The sequence below is a fragment of the Musca vetustissima genome, unplaced genomic scaffold (assembly GCF_032173495.1).
Source record: "Musca vetustissima isolate MV318-11 ecotype Yass unplaced genomic scaffold, APGP_CSIRO_Mvet_v1 utg900, whole genome shotgun sequence".
Classification (NCBI taxonomy): domain Eukaryota; kingdom Metazoa; phylum Arthropoda; class Insecta; order Diptera; family Muscidae; genus Musca; species Musca vetustissima.
In genome coordinates, this window is record NW_026885828.1 from 431,531 (window position 1) to 457,304 (window position 25,774).

General features: G+C 35.6%; 3 protein-coding genes across 3 annotated transcripts; all 3 read left to right on the forward strand.

Moving 5' to 3' along the window:
* Positions 1-7,958: 7,958 nt before the first annotated feature.
* Positions 7,959-8,698, forward strand: LOC133333106 (extracellular superoxide dismutase [Cu-Zn]). The gene is made up of 3 exons (XM_061541450.1): positions 7,959-8,026; positions 8,092-8,304; positions 8,370-8,698. The coding sequence occupies exons 1-3, from the start codon at positions 7,961-7,963 to the stop codon at positions 8,622-8,624; spliced, it is 534 nt and encodes a 177-aa protein (XP_061397434.1). The 5' UTR covers positions 7,959-7,960; the 3' UTR covers positions 8,625-8,698.
* A 4,924-nt stretch (positions 8,699-13,622) lies between these two features.
* Positions 13,623-18,339, forward strand: LOC133333108 (23 kDa integral membrane protein). Its single transcript, XM_061541452.1, has 4 exons — positions 13,623-13,718; positions 17,428-17,616; positions 17,702-18,019; positions 18,131-18,339. The coding sequence occupies exons 1-4, from the start codon at positions 13,644-13,646 to the stop codon at positions 18,278-18,280; spliced, it is 732 nt and encodes a 243-aa protein (XP_061397436.1). The 5' UTR covers positions 13,623-13,643; the 3' UTR covers positions 18,281-18,339.
* Positions 18,340-20,995: 2,656 nt separating this feature from the next.
* LOC133333118 (BOS complex subunit NOMO3) lies at positions 20,996-25,190 on the forward strand. The gene is made up of 7 exons (XM_061541460.1): positions 20,996-21,193; positions 21,380-21,930; positions 22,018-22,241; positions 22,318-22,960; positions 23,025-23,203; positions 23,260-24,203; positions 24,269-25,190. Exons 1-7 carry the CDS (start codon positions 21,048-21,050, stop codon positions 25,161-25,163), a joined length of 3,582 nt encoding a protein of 1,193 aa, XP_061397444.1. The 5' UTR covers positions 20,996-21,047; the 3' UTR covers positions 25,164-25,190.
* Positions 25,191-25,774: the final 584 nt, after the last annotated feature.

Consider the following 25,774-nt stretch of genomic DNA (forward strand, 5'->3'; position numbering starts at 1 on the left):
TCTTCAGGTCTTAAAATGTTGGACTTGACTAGAAATGCAGAAATGCATTGCCGACAAGTGGACTCTACCATATTTTGGAAGAGAAATCGACGTTTTTGTTACTTATTTACTTAGCTGGCTTGTTACAGAACGGTTGTTCCATAAGCCGAGCTTAAAAAAATTTCCAAGGGCGTCGGTCTTGTGCACAAGTCCACCAATTTGGAAGACCACGTTCCAAGATGTTGTTTTCTACTTGGTCTTTCCATCTACCATGCTTCTGATCCATATAATAGCACGGGTAGTATCAGCGTCTTGTAAAGTGTGAGTTTGGTCTGGCGAGAGGTGGCCTTGTTTTTAAACTGCTTACTTAGACCATAGTAGAATCTGTTGGCCATCACAATCCTTCTCCGAATTTCAAAACTGATGTCATTCAAGTTCCACAGTTGGTCCGAGTCTACTGGACGTCTTGCGCGTTGATACCATCACCTTGGTCTTCTCGCCGTTTACTGCCAGACTCCTTTTCAATTTGTTCAAAGGTGGCTGTTACCGCTCGCAATGTTCGACCCATTATATCGATGTCATCGGCGTAGGTGAGTAACATGTGTGGTTTGGTGTACAGAGTGCCATTTCTGTTCACCTTTGCGTCTCGTATGACCTTTTCCAGTAGGATGTTAAAAAGATCACACGACAAACTGTCACCTTGTCTGAATCCTAGTTCGGTATTGAAGGGCTCCGATAGGTCCTTTCCTACTTTAACGGCTGACCTTGTGCCACTTAAAGTTATCCTGCATAGCCGTATTAATTTTGCAGGAATGCCGAACGCAGACATGGCTTTAAACACCTCTGAACGGATAGGGCTGTCGAATGCGGCTTTATAGTCGACAAATAGGTGGTATGTGTCGATGTGTTTTTCGAGGGTCTTTTCCAGGATTTGGCGCAGAGTGAAAATCTGGTCAATGGTGGATTTGCCAGGTCTGAAGCCGCATTGGTATGGTCCGATGATGTCATTGACCATTGGCTTCAATCGTTCACACAGCACACTGGATAGCACTTTATATGCGATGGGAAGGAGACTTATTCCTCTATAGTTGGCACATATCGTCTTGTCTCCTTTTTTGTGCACGTTAATCAGCTGGTGCATGCTCCTGACCAGCATCTGGCCACCAGTCTTGAATAGTTTGGCTGGTAACCCATCGGCTCCTGATGCTTTGTTGTTCTTGAGCCGATTAATTGCTTTTATGACCTCATCTTGGTTAGGTGGTATACACTCTATATCATCATCTCTTATTGGTTCTGGGGTATATTCTTCATCGCCACTATTTGATACTAGTAGCTTTTCGAAATGCTCCTTCCAGATCCTCAACACGCTGTCTGTATCTGTCACCAGGTTTCCTTCTTCATCTCTACAGGAGGATGCGCCTGCACCAAAGCCTTCGGTTTGGTGTTTTACTCGTTGGTAAAATTTCCGGACTTCATTCTGACTCCTGTACATCTCGATTTGCTCACGCTCACGTTTTTCTTGTTCTTTCTTCTTTTTTTTGAAAACACGTTTCTCCTCTCTCCTTTTCTCCCGATAATTCTCCACCACGTTACGTGTTGCTACTGTCTGCAGGGTTGACCTATACGCTGCGTTTTTCACATCAGTAGCATTACGACACTCCTGATCGTACCATGGGTTTCTTGGTGGTGGTTTTTGGTACCCAATTGTTCTTTTTGCTGCAGTTTGTAGGGAGTGGGCAATTCTTTGCCATTGTGCTTCTATACTAATATCGGGTCAAGAAGTGCTTTCTTCAAGCAGATGGGTAAGTTGAGCGGAGTAGGCCTCGGCTACCTGTTATGTTTGCAGCTTTTCGACGTCGAGTTTCCGTGTTGTATTAGATCGCACCTTTGCTGCAACATTAAGACGGGTGCGTACCTTGGCTGCCACAAGGTAATGGTCCGAATCGATATTCGCTCCTCGGATCGATCGGACGTCTAAAACACTGGATGAATGCTTTCCGTCTATCACAACATGATCAATTTGATTTCGCGTTGTGTATATCGAGAATCTGGTGCTGCTAACTACCATGTTTTTTTGCTGCCGCGAAGTCAATCAACCTCATGTCGTTGTCGGATGTTTCTTCATGAAGGCTGAATTTTCCGACGGTGGGGCCAAAGATATGTTCCCTTCCGATTTTTGCATTAAAATCTCCTAGCAGAATTTTAATGTCATGGCCAGGGCAACGGTCATATGCTGTTTCTAGGCGCTCGTAAAATATGTATTTGGTCTGTTCATCTTTATCTTCGGTCGGAGCATGGGCGCAAATTAGACTGATGTAAAAGCACTTCGCTTTTATACGGATTATAGCAATTCGTTCATCTACTGGAGTGAATCTGGAGACAATGTATTTTATTCTCCTGTTAACCATAAATCCGTAGCCAAATTCATGTCTCGTTTCATGGCAGCTATAATACAGGTCGTAATCTTCTGATTTACTTACGCCTGTCCTTTTCCATCGCATTTCCTGTAGGGCAATAATATCGGCTTTGTACTTCTTGAGTATGTCCGCCAAAGCGAACACTGCCCCTGTTCTGTACAACGTGCGCACATTCCAAGTGCAGATCGTGGTCCTTTATACGTTTGCGGGGGTCGTCAACATTAGGGGGGTTTGGTTTTCTTTTTCTTTGCTTTTTCATAGTAGGTTGGGTTTTCCGAGAGTGGGCAAATAACCCGATGCCTCAACCGATTTTTTTATAGTTCTTATGGGTGAACTCGAGGCACATATTAGCTCACTATTTCATCGGGTGATGGGAATAGCTCCCCAGGTGGCACCGCGGAGAGGTCAGTGTCCACAATTGAGATGAAAGAGGGACCAAGATAAGCCTGGACTTCGCCATGTTAAAGCCAATCAGAACCGTTGCTTGGTATCTATCATCCCCTACGTTTTTGTTGGCAATAGCAAATGACTTACATCCTAAATACAGGGTTATAAGAAATTGATAATTGTAATTACCGTTTCAAAATGTTTACCAACAATTAAAATAGTATAAAAAAATCATAGAGTTTATTATTAAACAAATTAAAACTCCATTGAAAAGAAGAATGAAAATGCAAGAATGCGTTACGCTTCAAGTACGCATTATGTCCACATTGTTTAAGTATGTCTTGTGGATATTTAGACTGCATTATTTACTTCAATCAACTTATGTTCGAGTTCTCTGTAGTTTATCATTAAACAAGTTTTTCAACAGGTCGGAGTTAGCCCTCTTGATCGAGTATTTTTATCCGTGGATTATAAGATGACCGGTAATTAATGTAATACTAGAAGTTGCCATTGAACTCGCAGAAATCTTCTGGATTAAAAAAAAATATTGCTCAATTTTTGACTCCATATTAATGGATAGGACATTCATTAATAGAAATTAAGCATAGTTAATACAAATCCGCTAATATCGAATTTGAAAAATATTCACCCTCCTGGATAAGTTGAAATCACTGCATTAAGTCACAACTCCTATACCTGGGATAATAGAGGAAAGCTCTTAACACTCATTTAACTGTTTCCCGTGACATTTTCGTAATTACCGATTTGGGTATTTTTTCTTTTCAACCTCGATGTTAAAAATACTTGTGTAAAAGGTGCCTCAATTTGTAGATAACCAATGAGTGAGAGACCATTGCATCGTTTGGTGGGTGCTTTTATTTTAATTTACAGGTGAGTGAGTCGATCAAAAGCTTTTTTGCCTAAATTTCAATTGCAATTCACTTTCGTGCGATGTTCGGTTGAATGTGGATTAACGGTGTGGCGGCGAGTAGTTGATCAAAACAATAAATTGTTTAAAAGCGGGAGAACAGTTGTGCCACAGAGCTCGTATAAAACGGTCGGTTGTAATCAATACATAAAAATCGCAGCAAGAACGGAAGAATTTAACTTTTTTCGATTTCAATTTTTCAATTTGTTTGTGTGAAAAATACAAAGCCAGTTAGTCTCGGTCAGTTGAATTAAATTCAAGAACAACAGTAAGTATTTGAGGGCATGAAAAAAAAACGTATTAGCAATCTATAATCTGAATAAAATTATCTAGACCCTGAATGCAATCTCATCAGCAGTTTTTGGTAGTCTTTCTGATAAGTGGTTTTTATTAAAAAAAAAACAATAACTCCAAAAATATAAATAAGAAAATACAGTCTGTACATAAACCACTTAATGGGAATTTTATTGTGTGTGGCTGCTACTTTTTAATTTGTTTCATTACCAATTTCAAGAGGATGAGCTGAGCCAGGCTAGAAGGGTCTGGAAATTTTTTTCAAGGCTTCAACAACTTCTCAATGCGCAATACAAGCCAAGTTATTTTCGATTGTTTTATTTTTAAATATTTAATTAAAAACCGGTTATATGGGAATGTATTAATGCTACAAGGGCGAATTGTCAGCATGAGAATATATGGAAGTAGGGTGGCGGCAAAAGGAGGCGAGAGAAGTTTTGTAAGACATTACAATCATAGAATTTTAAAATTTTACACAAAAGCAAACAAATTGCAATCTGCGCATGCTACAGGTGTTTCTCACACACAAATCAATTATCGTCTTCGTGAATCAGATTTTTGATGAGTTGAAAAATTAAATAAACAAACGTCGAAGAAAAAATAAAAATAATAATCGTAATTAATAATGCCTTATTGAATTCTGTATTCCGACGATTTTTTGGGTTGAGATTCTAATTTCAATCTAAGTCATGTATCTTTGCATCTGGGAATATTTTTTTCCAAGGGCACAACAAATTCTTTGGCATTATTCTGTTTCCAGCTAAAGTACTGCTTTATTTTCGCTGATTTTGCTGCATAAAAATTGTTCTTGTAAATTTCCAATTTCACTAAATTTAATTTTTTCATAATTATTTTTAAGTGTTGTGTTTGCTTAATCGTGTTATTCGTTACGGTTTTCTTATTAGATAAGAAATCGAATGGCAATTGTTTTCAAAATATAAAAACTTGTTATGTACCCAAAAATTTTTTTTTTTTTTTTTTGAAGAATGTGGATTTATATATATATATATATATATATATATACATTATTATTATTATGATTTCTGTCGTAAATAAACAAATTTAAGGACAACTTTTGCAAGCTTTGCTCTGAGAGTAATGAAATTAAAAAAACATTAAAAATAACACATAAATCTAAACCAGTTTTCAATTAGACAACATTTGCTGTTATGTATGTGTCCGAATATCCACATATGTATATAGCGGCAACGGAAGGTAATACATGTTGTTTACCTGGTTCATATTTTTGTCGCATTTCATTCAATTCGTTTTGTTTTCCTTGTTGACTTTGCAACGGCAAATAAAATTCAAACCTAGATAATCTGATATCCCATTGCGTTTATTAATTAACCTTTCCACACACTTGACCCTGTATGGGAGAGAGAATGAGCAATCGGGGGCCGCAGACAACATTGGCTATTAAAAAATTGTCATTCTCGTCGTCATCATCAAAACTACTTTCCGCTTTTTTATAATTTTTTTTAATCCAGAATTCTATTCTATTTATTGAATCAAACATTAAGGTTAACAGACGACAAAAAACAAACAAACTCAGTATAGCAAACAAAATAAAATAAAAATCAGACTACTCAGCAGAAGAGGTCAGTAATACGATCAACCGACAAAAATGAATAAAAAAAAACACAAACTATAGCCAACCTAGAGAATATAGTGAATGTGTGGGGTGGTCAAATTATGGAATCACCTTTTGAAAAAAAAAAGAAAAATACACAATAAAATAAAAGCGAGAGGAACAGCGACCGCCAACGACAACAACAAAAATAAAAATTGATTAAAGCACGAGATTTGTGGAAGTGTCTTTTTTTGGTGTGTTATTATGGAGGTCTGTTGCTTTCATATCACCTATTATGACGCTAATTCAACAAAATGGTGTGCCACAAGCAGTTTTGTGGAAACACAAACATATAGTATAAAATATATAGTAATTACATTCAAAAGATAAAGGGGAAAAGTAAATGATAAAGGTATATAAAAACCTTTAATTTTATTTGGAATTTTCCAATTACACTTTTTTAAAGGGCAAACATCACTTACCTTTTACTATATACAAACGTCTTGTTCTGGAAATAAACAAAAGTAAATATTAAATATATATCTCAAGCCGTGCGTTAATTGTTAAACAATGTATTAAAATTCGTCATTTCATCTGCACATCATGACCCATTCCAACATACAGTGGCCGAAAAAATAATAAGATCCATTTTCTTTGAAAGGTTTCAAGTAACATTTCTATTGTTGAAAACCAGCATCGAATTCTTTAAAATCAAAATTTTTAATTCATTGTTCCCCTGATCCACAATCATTTAGGTTAAGAGTAGTAAATAACCCTTCCAAATATACGGCAAACCGAGTAACATTTAGTACTTTACGTACATCTATTGAACGAATCGTAGGAACTACCCACAAATCATTATCTAAGACACCAAATAGCGTATTTAGTACATTTTTACTTCTTGTCGTACATTTTAGTACGATTTTCCAAGCAAACTATTGTACATAATAATGTTACCGTTTTAGGGCGACTTTTTAACCAACCAGTAAAAAAGTGTCAGCCGGTGTCGTCGACAGATATATTCCCTTCAGCCTATGGTTTGCTTAGGCCTTCGGAATTCAATTGTTATTCAATTTGCTCCAAATTAAATGTACAAACATCTATAATATTGGCCCTTTTTGGGGGAGGTATCAGAGGAGAGGGCAGACGGATCCCATCTTCGGACTTGATCTAGGCTTGGAAAACCTAATAGCTTGTGCAAGGTTTGGTTTAAATCGGAGATTCCATTCGCCTAGTATTGAATTTATAAATATTGAAATTTTTGGCCATTTGTGGGGGAGGTACCAGAAGAAATGACCAATGGTTCCCATCTTCAGACTTGATCTAGATTTGGTAAAAATAATAGGTTGTGCAAAATAGGGTTTAAAGTTGGACATTCATTTCGCCCAATATTAAATTTTTAAATATGGAAAATATTGACCTTTGTGGGGGAGGTACCAAAAGGATTGGACCAATGGGTCCCACCTCCTTCTTGGTAAAAGTAATAGGTTGTACACAGTTTGGTTGAAATCGAATAGTCCCTTATTTAAAATAATTTATATTTCAAAATAAATTTTTTGCTCAATTTGACCATTTTGTGGGGGACGGAGTGAACTGATATTTCCCATCTTTGGACTTGAACGAAGTTGGGAAGAAATATAACGACGTGCCAAGTTTGGATGAAATCGGTTTCTGCCTTCGAAAGTTATCGTGCGCATCAGCCGGTTAGACAGATGGACGGTAATTTGAAAATGGGTGGAAACGGATTTGACCCAAATGAACATGGGATCTAAAATCAACATTTCGATGAGTCACATTCTTGTCGTAGCCATAATGCTGAGGATTTAAAAATACATTAATGCTGTTGCAGTCATCAGGCCCCCTGTGATTTTTTTGTTCCCAAGAATGATGAGATAAAACACGAATCGAGGCAGCAACTGAACAAGACCACACTTTTTTCTTATCTTTTCCAATTATTCTGTTTGAAAACGAAACACGTTCTTGCGTTTCAGTTTAATTTCAATTGCTGAGATTTGTTCTGAAGTTTTTTTTTTTTTGTCTGGGAGAAATACAATTAACGATGGATAGATAGCTCTCAAGAGTACCTTAGTAGACCTCAATTGTATGAGTGGGAGCTTTGTATTCTGAGATAGACAAAACTGACATATATGCTTTAGATAAGATTTCAAGACGTTTGTGTATATGTAAATTACTGTAATATAGACTCAATACAATAGGTTTAAGATGTCAGATCAATTACAAACAAATATTCAGTTGTTTTGAATTTAGGTTCGTTCGCATAACACAAATATAAATAAAATAAATTTGCTCTTCATAAGCACTTTAAATATCACGTTCGAAATTTATTTATTATTAACATTTGTATTTCCCTATTTCAGAAACATGAATACTTGGCAATTGTTAATAACATTAATGGCCATTACGGCAGTTTCGGCCAAATCAGCTGACGTAAGTTGGACCATTAGTTTCATGTCCAGGCGGTCTAATTACAAATAAATCTTAATATAATTTAGAAAAACACCCGCATGGAAGCTATTGCCTATGTGACTGGACCCTCGGGAGCTGTTGGCAATGTTACCTTCATACAGAATGCCTGCGGTGAAAATGTTCATGTTCGTGTATATATAACTGGATTGACACCGGGCAAACATGGTTTCCATGTTCACGAAAAGGGAGATTTGTCAAATGGATGTGCCAGTTTGGGTGGTCACTTCAATCCTGATAAGGTGAGGTTTTGTTGTTGTGGTGGATTTTTTGACGATACGATTTAAAAATGCTTTATTTTCCACAGATGGATCATGGTGGTCCCCGTGACGAAGTACGCCACGTTGGTGACTTGGGCAACATCGAGGCAAATGCCAATGGTGTTGTGGACACCACATTCACCGATCACCTAATCAGTTTGACTGGACCCCGTACCATTCTCGGCCGCGGATTGGTTATTCACGATAATGTTGATGATTTGGGCAAAACCACACACCCCGACTCCAAGAAAACCGGCAATGCTGGTGGTCGTGCTGCCTGTGGCGTTATTGGTGTCAAGTAAATATTCGTCATTTGCCTTTGGTTTATTTGGTGATTGCTGCGGTCTCACTGACCGCATAATGTCACGACATTTTTACTTAATACAGAGTTAATTAAAGTTGTGTTTTTCTATTCGATTCGTATTTGAAGCCCAGTAATGTGCGTGTCTGTATTACCAATAATTGTCTAACCAGTTTGTTTGTGTTTTACTAAAATGTATTTGTATGTGTCAGTTTTTGTGTATTAATTTTTTATATTTTGATTTTTTGCTTAATTACTAAAAAAAATAGTCTAAGTTTTGAGGTTATGTAGCTGGAGACAAAGGTTTTCTAGTCCCTCTGGAAGAATCTCATTTTATTTGTGTTTGGGCTAAAAAACTTTTGTCACAAAAAAATTGTATTTTATTTTTTGTTTATATCTGGACCTTACTGGTAGGTCCAGTTCCGATATTTTGGGTCCATTGTGAATAAAAAGAACGAACACTAATTAACTGATATAAACATGAAAGGTGTGTTGTTGTTGTTATTTCAATATATTTGTATGGATAATGTAATTGTTGTACTGTTGTTAACATAACTCACTTGCCTGTGGCTATTGCACCAGAGTCATTAACATCTGGAGTGTCTGTTGTAGGATCCCATAAACCCAATCCAAAAAAAAAATCTATCTCTGTTTGTGTCATCGACTAATCTTAAACTTTGTTTTATTTCTGTTGGTCAACTTGTTTATTTTCAGCCCTTATCAACAGACATCACCATTACCATGTTCGCCCTCACAACACCAACAACAGCAACCACATCGGCATCCATCATTTCAGCCCACATTTTATGTACCGCATGATAGGCCCAGGGACTCTGTTGTCTATCCTTTGCTTTCCTCTTCATATGCAACGTATCCTCATGTCGGCTATCCATATCATTATCCTCAGCCATATCATTATCAGCCACCCTATCCATATTTCTATTAAATACTTGGTGTCCAACGGCAACAACAACAACAACAATAAAAACTAAATACGAACAGAGTGCAACACATCATGATTCCAAATTGACTGACAATTTTCAAAATTCGATTTATTTTACAGCTTGGAAAATTTTGGTGAATTACCCTGTACACGAAATGGTGGATCATCAATGATAGACGGATGGACAACGTCGTCGGCCTACATTTACTTTAGCTTGGCTATCATTCTATCGAAATACTTTATGTAGTCATTGTTTCTTTTTTGTAAATACTATTTTGTTTTATTATTATTTTTTATTATTGTTATTTAATATAAATTAGAGGCGAACACGCTTTTAACCAACCACAGATTGCAACGAACAACCTTAGAGATCTGAATCGAACAAACTATCGAATTTAAGGCGAGAACGCTTTGTACCAACGTCTTTGCCGATCGCCGGGGCGTTCGCTTGTAATTTAATTCTATTCCATCCATTTTTACCATATCTAAGAAAACAAACAAATAAAAAATAGAAAAATTATATTTAATAAAATAAACCTGGTATTGAAATAATTCGAAGTTCATCGTGGTTCTGCCCAAAACGTTTTATAGGGTATATTTTGCCTAGAATCTGACTCTAATAAATTTTTTCAATCTTTAAATTCAATACTGTTGTTAAATCTGATACTAATATAAGTTTTGAATTTGTAAATTCTCCTTTAAATGGGTCGGAACTTTTGTGTAGAGGGCATGCGAAATATGGAACAACGTTTCGATAAATCCTTAATCCATCTTAGTCGCACGAAAATGGCTAAATCGATATCGACATTTATTTCGATCAAATAAGTATATATTCTCAATAAAGTCTATAACGAATTTTTTTAGTGGTCCGTCACATATTCTTCTCTAAAAACAGATTTTCTAAGTATAATCTTAGAGTTTTAGATCATTTTAGCTCTACTTTTCATTACGCATCATGGCCACGAATCATTTTTTTTTCTCTCTCATTGATAAATTGATAATAGGGTTACAAAATATTGCCGCAGCTAAGAACAAAAAGTACGAAAAGGTACTTTCAATTTTACTTCAAATGATAATAAATTATAAATATTGAGAAATAGTGACCATTAGTTACTCATGTTATTTACATAAAAAATATATCTCATAATTCAGGCATAAATGTATTTACGAATAATAAAGAATCGACTTTTTGTTGTGGTACGTTCATTTAAATTTGTTACTTTTGTGAAGAAAAAGTACGCCTGTTACAAAATTAAAAATATCGCAACTCAAATTAGTCTCAATTTACCAATGAGAGAGAAAAAACCCCCCATGATTTGTGATCATGATTCGTAATGTAAAGTTGGTTTTAAAAATGTCTAATTTCCTGGTTATGGCGAATAATAGATTTATTATTATCACACGTGAAAAATTAAGGTACGGCTTCTGCCAGCACCCAAAACATCGCCACGAGTTCGAGAATAAATATTTTATAATAGTAGACTTATTAATGGACATAGCTTGATAAAATCGAATCAAATACGTACCGCGGTGTTACGAAAGAATTTCAAGTGTTGACCAAAAAACGCAAGCTATGTTATTGCAGAGATTTTCAACAATGAAAAAATCCATAACAGGAAATAATAAAAATTAAAGGTTTCTTTTTAAAAACAACTGTGTTCAATGCACGTACATAGCGAATTTTGCAAATACAGCTGTACACCCATTAAATCTGAACTATGATGCACGTGCCTTTTTGCAATAATTTTTAATTGTTATAAACAAAAACATATGAGTGGCTTGCAATTATGAATGTGGAATATGTTTTGTTCGAAATTTAATTATAATTTTTGTTTTAGAATTCACATATTATACAAAGTTCATTAATTAAAAAAAAATACAACAACTGTACAACATTGAAATCTAATGTTTGTCGAAGTTCATATTTGACACCATCATTAATAATGCATACGTTTGTTTGATTATGATTTCATCATTGTGCTAATCGGACAATCATCTTCATATTAAATAGCCGGTGACCCAAAGAAAATTCCCCAAAAAATATAGAATTTCCAACCAAGCCAGTACACTGGAAATTAACAAACGATTCGAAATATTTCCATTTAATACAAAAGAGTCCATTTTGATTAATACAAAAACAACAACAACAAGAACTGTAGTTGGCTTCAGCCAGGTCATTGGCATTATAACGAACAATAATTACACACTGGACACATACGCACTTACTTAGCCGCAATTTATTTACTTCGCTGACCCCTTTCCCAAAGCTTAAATGACGCGACCGAAATGGTTCTGGTCAGGTCATAAGAAATGTGAAATGAGAACTTTAACCATTAAAAAAACCATGGCTACCAAAAAAGGAAGTCGCGACCCTTCAAGGAATTACAGGTAAAGCTACACACACATATACATTAATGTGCATGTGTGTGTGTGCGCGAAAGTATTCGCTGTAGTGTGAAATGCTGAATGATGTTTTGTGTTTTCGTACAAACTGAAATGCCGGAAAAGCAAAATACCAAGGAACCTAAAAAATAGGAATAAATTTCATTGAACCAAAAAAAGAAAATTGCAGAACTTCCTCTTCTTCCAAGCACTGGAATTAAAAGTTGTTGTTGCATTATTGGATATTTTGTTATTTTTTTACTTCACTCATATTAGCTAAACATGAAAGCCAAACTTGTGAGGGGGCTTTCTTTTGAAAAAAAATATAGTTATGTTGTTAAAATAGGTCGTTCGCACATACGTACACCACTTGTCACATACAGGCGGTAAATTGTGGCCCAAAGGCGATGATAATTGATGGGCACCAACTAAACGATATTTTATATAGTTCTTCGAAGTTTTGGAAAACTTCAGTAAAGTGCAAAAGTTACTACTTCTGTAGAAGATTTCCGTGAATTTTAACCCACAAAGGTTTCAACGGTTTTATTAACAGACCTTTCGAAGACGTTCACAATGAATAAATTTACGTCGACTTCATCGGAATTTAAAGAAGATACATTCACGAAATCTACGGAAGACGTCCACATATAGCCTTTGAAAGACGTTCACTAAGTTTTTGGAATACATCACCTATGTCCTTAGGACTTCAAGGAAGTTTTTAGGAGAACTCCACAGAACTTAAGAATACTTCCAAAAATACTTTAAAATATTTCTACTGAGTCTTAGGTAGAATTCCGAGAAATGACTTTCATGAAGTCTATATTAGAGTTCCACGATGTTCATACAAGATTTTTACGAATTATGTATAAGACTTCGTAGAGTCTACTGAAGATTTATATAACAAAGGCTTCCATTAAGTTTACTAAAAACAACAAAAAGAGACCTCCAACGAAATCTTTCCTTTAAATATTCAAATCAAACTCTGCAGTCCTACATTGCACACTAAATATTTATGAGTTCGAAGGGTGACAACATAACAACATAATCAAATTTTTAGGGACGAAATTTCTGAATATATTCGAATTGTGAAAAATCCCCATAAGGGTTGTCGTACTATGTGCAGACTCAGTTACAAGATAAAGGTCCCATATAATTATATTTGCATAAATTATATAAAGTCGAACTTCTTAATAAGTTCACATACATATATCAACACAAATTGAACAACTCTTTAATCTAATTTATTTCCTTCTTGATGACCAACTGCCTTCGTAAATCGCCCCGTTTTCGATTTGCCTTTGTTTCAACCCTGTTTGCTGCTGTCACAATTCAAAGGATATTTTGATTTGCCTTTTGTTCCTTAGAATTCCATAGAAGCCGTCAGTGTTCGTGTGAAACGCTGCTAGCGTTTCACATTGATCGGCCGCGGCCTAGTTACATAGAAAAGGAGTTGTGGTGGCCACCACCAACGCAACTTTGGTCGTCAATCGAAATGTTCAACATTGGTCAGTTGGAATTGAAACGCCGCTTTGGATAGTTGCTTGAAACCGACACGAAAATAAAAAAAAAAACAACAACGAAAAAAGTATTAAAAAAATTTTAAAAGGAACAGTGAAAGAAATTATTTCCAAATCCTTGGTATATCAAAAAAAAAATTCGAGTTTAAAATAAAATAGTAAATCAAACAGCTTTAAAATGAAAATCAAAATACGTTCGTGTGGCATGAATATGATAAAATATACTCTATTTATATTTAATGTCGTATTTGCGGTAAGTTGAATTATAAATATTAATTTTCAAATACCCCAGAAGCCAAAATTAAATTGTGAACTTAATTTAATAACTTTACCCGACCACATAAGACGGAATATAGTTTGAAATTTGTCACCGATTCACCAAAAACCCCATAAAATATATTCTTGATCGGAATAAAATGTTATGTCTATTTTAATAAGTCCGTCTGTATAATGGAATCGCGATATAGTTCGCAATATAGAAGAGCTTTGACATTTGCACATACTACTCATTACTACCTTCTGTTTGGTATTGAAAATAGGTTATATTTGTCCACGTTCTGGTATTTTAAAGATATTAAGTTATTTTTAATCGAATTTACTGTACATTTTTAGGTTCTTATTGGTACGTTCATTTTATGGTAGGCCCCATATAACGGAACCTCCAAAATGTGAAATTGTGTGGTTGTAAATTGACAGTAATTTTATATTTTGGATTCCTATTGGTTAGAATATCTCTCTACCAAAAATCAATATAAATATTGACCCTAGTTTCCCCTTGCAACGTTACGTTCTATTATTCGGTATTTTGGGAATTTTGTGATTTTTTTTAAACCAAAGCTTTAATTTGATCCTTGGATTCTCATTTTTCAATTTTCCAATGAGTGTCTGTAGTGTGGTTTTTTTCATGGCAACAATTTTCCATGTCTTAGCATAAAAGTCTTTACTTCGTTTAGTTATAGTAAATATCCGTCTCATGGTGCAGGGTATAAAAACATTAGTTCGCTCGAACATAACTACATTTCACTGGTTTTTATTGTGAAGGATTATTTATACAGACAAATTTAATCTAAATTTAAATTTGTCAAGTTTATTTTGGAAAAGTCTTTTTTATCAGAATATATCAGTATGCGTTCATAATAATAATAATAATAATATGAAGACTCGATTACCGCCATAATATTTTTTTTATTTTAATTGGTATTCTAATCCCCTGATAATTTTTTTTATTTCAATTCTATTTTCGAATTCGACTCCGGGATCTTACGATTAAGACATACGTTGGAATTTTATTTCAATAGAAACATATGTAGTGGAAGTAGCACTAAGAAGCACTAATTAATTATAAAATTCGAAACCCTATAGTTTTTTCGGGATAATAGTGGTTCGAATTATGGAAGTCCGACTGTATATGAAATTTTCGAAAACAACATTGGTGTATTGATAATGTTGTTTTCGAAAATTCTCCATAAGTCTAAGTTTTTTTCGGGATAACAATTGCTCATGTTATGGAGTCCGCCTGTATCACCCGCAAGTAACATTTTACTTTTATTAACTGCATTTTCCAATCCGAACTAAATAAATAGGCAGTTAACCTTCAAACATTTTCCCTCGCTTTTCCTCCTAGACTTATTACGAAACATGGAGATATCTCAATGATGGTAATTAATTTTTTTTTTAATTTTTCGTATTACAATTTAATGAATTAATTCATCATATAGATTTACACACCTATCTCTGTTAATATATGTCGAACATGTAATAAAGTTTCTTAATTAATCAAAAATGGAATTAATAAAATGTTTCTTTTCTGCCAATTCTACCATTACCAGCAACATTTTTAAAATGGAAATTCCAATACAAAAAATAAAAACCGAAAAACAGAATGTCGTAAGCCATACCCAAAATGCCATTGGTGTAAAACAAAAATCGCATGAGGCATGCCTTCTAATCAGATATTTAATGGTGATTGTGTTGTGGTCCAATCCCACACTTTTCTTTTTTGTGTTTCTTCTTTATCCTGGCAATAAATCTAGGTTGTAGCATTCTAATGAATAATAATTATAATATACAAATAAATATAACATCTACAACAACAACAACAGCATATGAAACAGCAAATGTTCAGTAAATACGTGAACACAAAAATTTGCATCGAACTGCTTGGAACTTGGAAATGTGGCAGGACAAACCATGTGGTAAAGGACATTTAATTTCTGGCATTAAAAGCATTTGAATGTCGTGAATCCACGGCGACGAGAATGGCGATGATGAAGTTAATGGTATGAAGGTGAAAATAATTTGTGAATGGCAAAAAAAGGCAACGACGATTTGTTATGGCCGACATAAAATAATGTCAACTTTATTACTCCCCGAGGTCCCAAGCATGTCAAAACGATGGCATCTGATTGATGTAGTGGCTTTGTTAATTCTATTATTTTTATTTTCTGCTAATTACCAATCAAAATTCCGTATTTCTATAATGGCAAAACTGAACGACAAAGTAATATAAACTTAAAAAATATTTGATTGGTGTTATTGAGGGGGGGAAATGAAACAGCCCAACAAAATGTGGGAAAGTCCCAAAGAATTAAAAATTAATCCTTTGAGGACATAGATTACTTATTGGAATATACACAAATAGAATAATCAACGTCTAAGCAATGTTGTCTGTCATATTAATTTCATTCACTTCAAAGAGAAGTTTGTAGTCGGACTACCAGTTTATCACTATATAGTGTATATTTACTCCGACTTTTGTATCCTGTCTTTTGTCGTTTATGTTAAGTTTGATTTCCATCCACACCATTTGTGGAAGTAATAACAGAAAGTGAAGACATATATAGTTCATCTTTGTAATGTATCCTTAGCATACATTTCAAGGTATGCACAATTTGAAGAAAATGGGACCTAACCTAGGTTTGGAAATTTCTTTACGATAAGTTTGGTTAGAATATCCCACTTATTGATCTATTTCTTCAAAGGAATAGTTCATCTTCGAATTTGATCTATGTTTGGGGAATATCAGTCAGAAACACGCAAGCAATATCCATTGCAATATAACTTTATCAGCCACTGCTTTGATTGAGGACTTTGATAGTAAGTCCTCATTAGCCATGCCTCAGACTAAGAAAAATTCCAATCTAAAAAAATATTTGTCCGTTATGTGCACCATCACCGGTAATATGAACATTTTCTAGTAAATAGGGAATCAAAAAATGTGCAACATATAAAGGACCTCTGTTTCGACCGGGTTTAGTTATTTAAAATATTTTAGATATTTAAAAATTTAAAACTATACATACATATATATATATATATAGCTTTGAGGTGGAATTTTGGTGATACAATTTTGATATCATATAAATATTAGTAGTTAGTCCCGCTATCTATCTAATAAACATATTGCCTATCGTACCAACAACAAGTTATGTAAGCAATGTTTATTTTAAAAATGTTGCAATGAAACTTCTGTTCATGTTTACAGTAACAGCAGTCAATTACTATAAATTATTATGCGTAATTGCAAGTATGTATCAGGTAGTTCTGTGATAATAAAACAAATTGTGTTAATGTGATATTAATTGTCCTTGAGTGAGGTGAAACCCACACTGGCCTACAGCAAAACGAAATTACGTTTGAAGACAGTCGATTGTTGTTGTTTTTGTAACGATGGTTTATAGGAGATTGAGAATGTAATCTAACCTAACAAACGGTTTAACAATACATGAGAGAAATCTTGTCTATTTCGTAGAGCTTAGGGGTGAATATATTAATTGGGAATTATATTTCGATTGAATAGGGGTATATTAGTATATGTGTACAGTATAATTACATATATATCATCTACCAATTTGTATCTTTGAAGAGATTACTTTTTACGTATAGTGCGATTTTATATTATATACTTATTTTGGACCTATTTCTTAATTTTCATTCCAATTCAACTACCCATTCCCTTTCAGATATCTGGCCTAGGTATATTAATTGCTGGCGCTGTTGTACTGGCCGACGTCAATCAATTCAGCCACTTTGTTGAAGGCAAAGTTACGGCACCACCAATTGTTTTGATAGTGACTGGTCTCATTATTTTTCTCATTGCCTCGTTGGGTTGTTTTGGAGCAATCAAGGAATCACCAACTCTACTGCTGGCGGTAAATATTATCATTCAAAAAAATAAAATAAAACAATTTTCCAAAAATTTAAAAAAAAAAAAACAAAAACATTTTCCTTATATAGTTTGCGCTGCTCTTGGCTATTATTTTCATAATCGAGTTGGCAGTCGGCATTGCGGCCAGTGTCTTCAAGAGTGATTTGGAAATGGCCATCAAGAATTCACTGCAAGATTCGATCAAACGTTCGAACAAGGACGACATGATGGCCTGGGACAATATCCAACGTAAATTGATGTGCTGTGGCGTTGATTATCCCTCGGATTGGCGTACAATGAGCGCCAATAAAACCCTACCGGCTAGTTGCTGTCATCCCGAATTCATTGAAGAGAGTGTGGGTCATTGCACCGAATCACCGGCACTGGGCAAAGACAAATATTTCCAGGTACGCCAAATAAACCGCAAGCAACAACAGTGATTCCTAATTTATTGCTTTCAATTTGTTATTACATTTCGTTATAATTAATTCTGAGCCCCGTTGTTGTTCTATTTTTAGGAGGGCTGTGTTGGCAAACTGAAGCAGCGCATTGACAAAAATGCGGTTATTTTAATTGGTGTGGGCATTGGCATTGCCTTCATACAAATATTGGGCATTGTATTGGCCTGTTATTTGGCTTCCACAATACGACACGAACGCAACCAATAAATGATTACCGGACCTATTTGGACAACGATTGCTGCGTCATCATCTAAGATTACACTACCGAAATGGAAATACATTTGATTCATTCTTCAAGACCCCCAACTCTTCATCAAACTCTTCTAATGACCCATCGTACATCGGACGATGGTGGATGGTTTTTCCTTTTTTAGTTGTTTTGACATCATTCGATAACCAAAAAACACACAAGTGGACATTCAAACACAACTTTATTGTTAATATCCGTGCTCCCATTTTAACAATGCTTTATTTGTACACACATACATACAGACCTGTACCTTACTATACATTAAAAATGTATGATTATCATAACAATGACATGGAAAGGAAAACTAATTTCCATTTAGTGGATATCTAAACGTGAGTATGTGTGTGTTTTAGGTTGGTGTACAAATATAGGACTGACGATTGAGGTGAAAGGATTTGTTATTTTAAAATATTTATCTATGCACGCACGTCGGCCTCCCCATCCTCTCTAACCCCACTATTCCTCAGACGTTTCAAACGCAACAATTACTACAACAAAAACAAACGTACATTTAAACGTTAAATAATTATTATTAGTTAATATAGAATTTATTCGAAAAAGAAAATGTTTGCCCTAAATTTAATAACATACTTTTGGTTTATCCAAGAAATTGTTCCTTATGTTCTATTTATACCTCTATCATGAACTAATTTATCTAATTTTATTATTAGTGGTTTCTATTTGCAACATAAATACAGAATAATATATATTAATAAAATGTTTAAGGGAACCCCACCCATTCTCGATTTTAATTTTTCAAGATTTTCAATGGGCTGGTAAATCAATACCAATGCTTGTTAAGGTTTGTAACTTTGCACATAATAATTGAAGATTTAAAAGAGAAGAAAAATAATTTACAAAAAATTTTTGTTATTGTTTTGTTATTGTTTTTTGTAATTAAAGAAAAGTCCTTATTTTTGATGGCGGGCATGATAACTCCTCACTGGATCATCGGAATCCGAAAATTCCAACGGTGTTAGAAAGAGTACATGTCTGGCTCTCGTATGAACTAGGATTATTGACTTCGCTCTAAAATTAACAAACTGGTGGACCTTTGAAAAAATATTTTTGGAAAATCGCCGATTTTTTACCAAAAACCAAGTTAAAAAATAAAGAAGATCTTCACCGATTGGCTTTATCCTAGTTCATACGAGAGCTATATACTCCCAGAGAAACGTTGCAAAATTTGGAACCGATTGGATTATTAGTTTTTGAGTTATCGTGCCCGTCATTCGCAAAAAAATGTTTTGAGAAAAACGCGTTTAAAGTTTGAGAAGCCCTTCAGCCGTCACTTGATGAGATTTTCACTTGAAATTTTGTAGAGACATTCTTTAATCAGTGTAGATTCGAATTATATCAACAAAAATTTTGACCCCGAGAATGGGGGGTCCCCTTAATAAAAAAATATTCCGTATATATATTTTTTTATTTTGGCTGTAACTTTTACAAAGTTTTTTTTTTTGGGAATTTCTAATTTTTTTAATGGCTGGGATTTAATTATTAAACAGGCTAATCACAACTTTCAATCTTTAAGATAAGCAAGAGGAAAAGTCCCCTAAGGGAGGACCAATATTTATTAACGGTGGTAGAAAGTACCGAAAATTGGGATGCATTTTTGAATATGAAGGCAGTATGAAATGAATAAATCGTCAAGGCTTGTATGATATAAGCTGACAATTTCACGTTCAGAATACGCCCACACTATGGTGAAATACGGTTTTATGGAAAAACCTTAACACGCGAAACAAATGAGATAAATATTTTAATATAAAAAGTGGTTATATAGGATAAAAATTCTATCAATAAACCCATCATATATTCGGGTTAACTCGTAAATTGGACAAATATTGAAAATTTTTGGTGGGAAGAAAGATTTGGTACACAATTTCAATCCAACATTCCAAATTACAGCCAATTCGATCAAATGACTTGTACAAAATCCTCAAGATCTGGATATTTGGGGGTGCCATTATATTGGGCTAGCCCAATATGTAGACCGATATTATTAATTTTTGATAGAAAGATTTTGTGCCAAATGATAATCTAAAGTAGCAAAAAATTACAACCATTTCGGTTTAAAACTTGTTGAAACTCTCTAAAATACAATAATATTTGGGGTACATTTGCCAGGAGCTACCAAAATTCCCATAATTAAATATTGAAAATTGGCAATATCGTTATATGGGGGCTATGCCTAAACGAGTCCTATATTCTTAATTTTTGGTAGGCGGATTTGGTTTCTATTATGAACACAAAATACCAAATTAGAGCTAAATCCGTTAAACAACTTGCTTAAAATCAAATCAAAATGCCGACAACTTGGAGGGACCGTTATATATTCCAAAACATGGACCGATATAGTCCATTATCAAATTTACGCCGACTGCGGACAAAAGACAACTCCATGCATATTACTTTTACTAGAAATATTATGCAGAGAATAAAATTAAAAATATAAATATAATTTTCTATATCTACGTATTGAGGGTTTGCGCCTTTGATATAAAACAACATCACGTGATATAGTTTTTAAATTGCTACACCAAATATCAGTTAACCATTAACCGTTTTGTTCTTATTTTTTTTAAAGTATGGCCACACCCAAATTAAAATTTTTGACAGGTCATTCTCGTTCAATCGCTCTCTCGCTCCCGTAATATGTTCTGCAGCAATCTGGTATCATTATCCGGTTAATTTTTTTCACTAGCTAAGCTGGCAGCAGAGATGAGGGTCGTCCGGAGTATTTTTGTGGTTTTATTAATTAAAATTTTCATCTTGGTTGACTTTGTTCAACCAAATGAAGTAATCGGATGTGGTGGCTTCATCAAAAGTCAAAAGGACATCGACTTCTCCAAAGTCGAAATCAAATTGTAAGTATTACAAAATGCCAAGATGTGGATTAGCCAACGTCAGTAGTAGTAGCCAGTCATGATAAAAAAGAAAATGAGGGCAACTGCAATACCTTACATTGAATTGATAAGATTCGGATATAGTAATTAAGCAGCAATCGGCGAGGTGTGACACTAACCTAAATTTCACATTCAATTTCTCTTCAGATTAACAAAGACCGGAGCTTTAAAAGATAAAACCGATTGTTCACCCTCGAATGGTTATTACTTTCTGCCCATATACGACAAGGGAGAATATCTGCTGAAAATTTCACCGCCACCCGGTTGGAGTTTTGAGCCGGAAGAAGTTAAACTGAATTTTGATGGTCAGACTGATGTTTGCAGTTTGGGCAAAGATGTTAATTTTGTTTTCAAGGGCTTTGGCATAACTGGCAAAGTAGCTCTGGGTTCGGCAGGCGCCAAAGATGTCAAGGTGGAATTGAAATCGGAAGATGGAAAAGATACACGTCACACAGTTACTGATGCCAAGGGTGTCTTCTCATTCACCCCGATAATTCCGGGCAAATATGTCGTGAAAGCTTCCCATCCCAAATGGTACTTCGAGAAGAGTGAACACACGGTTGTTGTCGAAGGTGGTAACACAGTGTTGGCAGAGAACTCCTTGGTTGTTTCGGGTTTTGACGTTACCGGTCGCTTTAATACATTTGGGGAGCTGGGATCTGGTGTTGGTATAGCGCTATTCCAAAGCAAACAGGCGAGTAATGTTAAAGTCATGTGCCAGATCTCATATATTAACAATTAACTTCTTATAAAGGCTACTGCGGCACCAAGATGTAATAAGGAAGGCATGCCCACAACTGCCACTTCTCACACTAATTCTGAGTATGCTGCCGCAGTTTCCTGTTACGCTCAGGTCGATACAGCTGGCAATTATATATTTAAAGATGTTCGCCCTGGTAAATACCTTCTCTTGCCGGTTGTCAATCAAAATCTGAAGTTGAATATTAAACCCCAGTTTATTGAAATCGAAGTTAGCAAAGATACTTTGGAGGTGAAACAGGAATTCAAGGTAAGGAAAACACAATGCGATAGGGTAATTGACGATGTATGCTCAGATAACCCTGTTCATCTGTACAAAATATTAGATCAGCGGATTTAGTGTAACTGGCGCTGTTCTCAACTCCGTCGGCGGTTCTCCCGTAAGTGGTGCTACAATTAAACTGAATGACCAGAAGGTAACAACAACCAAATCGGACGGTCAATTTACATTGGAAAATGTGGCTTCTTCTGGCTTGTATTCCATCCAAGTAGAAGCTGAAAAACTTCAATTTGACGAACAACGCATACAATTACAATTGACATCGGCTATATTACCTCCAATTGTGCCATCGGCATATGAAGTGTGCGGCAAGGTGGTTTCGAAGAAATCCTTCCGAGTTGTCATAACAAATCAAGGCTCTACAACAGTCCATACATCAGTCGATACTAATGCCGAATCTGGCGCATGGTGTACCTTCTTGTCGAATGGTAAATTTACCATTGAAGTTCAAACTTCCGAGGCAGACCGCTCGAATGGGGTACAATTCTTCCCGGTTCAACAAACCATTGAAGTTAAGAGTGAACCCATTAAGGATATCACATTCTCACAACTTAGAGCCACATTACAAGGAACACTGAAATGCCTGTCTGATGCTCCCGCAGAAGGTTGCCTTTCAACTGCAGTAACCCTACATTCCCTCGATGCCAATGGACAAACTACCGGACAAAAACAGACAACTAAAGCTCAGGGTAATTTTCTTGGGAACTAATGTACACCAGATACAATATTAATTATGTTTTATTTTACTCTTAGGTGGCAAATATTCATTCACCAATGTCTTGCCTGGACCATATGAAATTACTGTACCCCAATCGAACTTGTGTTTCGATTCTACACGTGTTTTGATTAATGTCGCATCTGCCCAAGAAACAGCCCCTGAATTTGTACAACGTGGCTATGAAGTTAATATTATTTCCAGTCACCGTGCCATTGTAAGTTTGTCACTCGGGTCACCTCATGGTCAAAAATAACATACAATTTTTTCCAGATGAAATACTCCCACGAATCATCCACAACTGCAGATAATCTGAAATTACTTTCTGGCGTCAATACATTCTGCGTCCCTAAGTTTGGTTCATATTCCATTAAATTGGAAGGTTGCCATTTGTATGATGAGGAGACACTACCTACCACGTTCAACACAGCCAACACAAATCCCACAATTATCAATGCCATGGCTCATAAAGTAGGTGTAAGGGTCCTATCGCCCGAATCCACAGCAGATAATTTGAAATTGTCTGTGGAATCGGCTACTCTAGGCAAACTGGTGGTTACGCCTGTTGCTGAGGCTCACAAAGTCGATGGCAAATATGCCTTCCGTTACGATACACATCTCAAGCCCGAAGAAGTGTTACGTATCACACCCCAAAGTGGCATTTTGTTGTTTGAACCCCAGACCAAAGAAATCGTAGGTACAAACGATTGCGTGGATGTTGCCTTCAACTTCATTGCCTCCAAGGGTCTAATACTAAACGGCAAAGTAATTCCCGGCATTAGAGATGCCAAAATAACATTGAGTTTTCCCAACAACCCTGAATTGGAGCCACAAACCGCTTTGACTTCCGTGAGTGGTGACTTCAAATTCGGTCCTATCAGTGATAGCATCAAATACGAATTGAAGGGCGAAAAGGAGTCATATGTATTCTCCGACTATAATCCTGCTACAAGCTCTTTCAGTGTTCACAAACTGTGTGAAATTATTGTGAAAGTGAAGGATGGATCAGGTAAGGGATTGAGCGGAGTTTTGATTTCACTCAGTGGTTCTGAGAGTTATCGCAAAAATTTGATAACCGCTGATGATGGCTCTATAAACTTCCATTCCTTGTCCCCATCCCAATACTTTTTGCGGCCAATGTTAAAGGAATTCAAATTTGAACCAAATTCCAAAATGATCGATCTGAAGGATGGTGAAACTGTGGAAGTGGAAATGATGTAAGTTTGCCTTGATCGGTTTCATTTTGTCAAGTGTCCATTTTGTAATTGTTATATTCCCGCAGTGGTAAACGCGTGGCTTACTCCTTGTTTGGGGCTGTAACATCTCTCAACGGCGAACCATTTGCAGAGGTAAACATCGAAGCCACCGCCGATGAGACATGTTCACATCACCAAGAAGAAGCCACCACCGAAAAGAATGGCAAATATCGCATTCGTGGCCTCAATCCCGGCTGTGAATACACAATTCGTCTGAAAGATGCTGGTACCCCTGGTAACAATGTGGATCGTTCTATTCCCCAAACTCGTACTGTGAAGATTGGCACTGACGACGTCGAAGGTGTTAATTTCTTGGCTATGTCTCCGATTACCTTCGTTGATGTTACGGCGCGTGTAACAGCATCGTCAAATGATTTCTATAAGACACTTCGTGTTGTTATGTATCGCAAGGGAGCTTATGACTCGCCTGTGTATTCGCAACGTTTAGACACACCGTTGAATCCAAAATCACGTTATAACCCCGGTATAATGGTATTCTTCCCCCGCATACCACTCGATGGCAAAACATACGTTGTGGAATTACGTTCCACATTGTCCGACAAAACCTACACCTATTCTACGCGAAGTGAACAATTTGTGGCCGACACCCCATCCGTGTACATTGAGTTGGACTTCAAACCCGAAGTGAAATCTTTTGAATCAGACCTGAATCAAAATTCCATTTCGGCGTTAGTTCTGGTGGCCCTTGTGGCAATTGCATTCTTCAAACAAGACATTGCAATGGCCTTCTTAAACTTCGTGTGGTCCAAAATCAATGGCATTGCTCAGGATTTGGCGCAAAAGCAAAAATCGAATGCCAAAAACAACCAACGAAAAGTAGAGCCCATCAACCAGAAGGAAATCGAACAGATGGCCGAACAAATCAACAATATCAAAAAGAAAAAGACCAAGAAAATTTAGACAACAAATCCGAGTGTTCTCTTGATATTCGAGAGATAGCGAAGAACATTTATGTGAAACTAGACGATTTTAGTTTTATTTATAAAAATTCGAGTCAATGGGAATGTTTTTTTTTCTATATTTAAAGCACTGCAATGGTAAATTGTGAAAAAACTAAGAATATGACAGAATAGGTGAGATGCTGTATTAATAAATAAATAATATAAATAAATAAATCTATAAACTAGTACCTATATCTTTTAAATGGTTTCATTTTGTTTTACTAGAGGTTTGTTGTCTCTTTGTAAATATCATCGCCTTCGGCCTTCTATAAACTAGTAAGTATATCTTTTAAATGGTTTCATTTTGTTTTATTAGAGGTTTGTTGTCCCTTTGTAAATGTCGTCGCCTTCGGGTCCTGTTCAGAGCCTTTTCAATTTGTGCAATTGGCACTGCTTCCTCCAAAGATCTGTAATGGCTATTTGAAAAATATATTTTTGTCTATTAAAGAAGGATAGATACAAAAGAGGTTTCATTCATACCCATAACTGTAGTAATTGTAACCCGAGTTGGAACATTTATTATAATCTTTGAAAAATCGTCCGACATATTGAATAACATAAATCCATGTT

What these genes read in the sequence shown, in the direction of transcription:
- LOC133333106 (XM_061541450.1), top strand. Translation starts at nt 7,961, where the DNA reads ATGAATACTTGGCAATTGTTAATAACATTAATGGCCATTACGGCAGTT. An exon ending in TTTCGGCCAAATCAGCTGAC is followed by an intron (nt 8,027 to 8,091) that starts GTAAGTTGGACC and finishes AATATAATTTAG; the next exon opens with AAAAACACCCGCATGGAAGC. An exon ending in GTCACTTCAATCCTGATAAG is followed by an intron (nt 8,305 to 8,369) that starts GTGAGGTTTTGT and finishes TATTTTCCACAG; the next exon opens with ATGGATCATGGTGGTCCCCG.
- LOC133333118 (XM_061541460.1), top strand. Translation starts at nt 21,048, where the DNA reads ATGAGGGTCGTCCGGAGTATTTTTGTGGTTTTATTAATTAAAATTTTC. An exon ending in TTTCCAGTCACCGTGCCATT is followed by an intron (nt 23,204 to 23,259) that starts GTAAGTTTGTCA and finishes AATTTTTTCCAG; the next exon opens with ATGAAATACTCCCACGAATC. An exon ending in ACTGTGGAAGTGGAAATGAT is followed by an intron (nt 24,204 to 24,268) that starts GTAAGTTTGCCT and finishes ATATTCCCGCAG; the next exon opens with TGGTAAACGCGTGGCTTACT.
- LOC133333108 (XM_061541452.1), top strand. Translation starts at nt 13,644, where the DNA reads ATGAAAATCAAAATACGTTCGTGTGGCATGAATATGATAAAATATACT. An exon ending in TATTTAATGTCGTATTTGCG is followed by an intron (nt 13,719 to 17,427) that starts GTAAGTTGAATT and finishes ATTCCCTTTCAG; the next exon opens with ATATCTGGCCTAGGTATATT. An exon ending in GCAAAGACAAATATTTCCAG is followed by an intron (nt 18,020 to 18,130) that starts GTACGCCAAATA and finishes TTCTATTTTTAG; the next exon opens with GAGGGCTGTGTTGGCAAACT.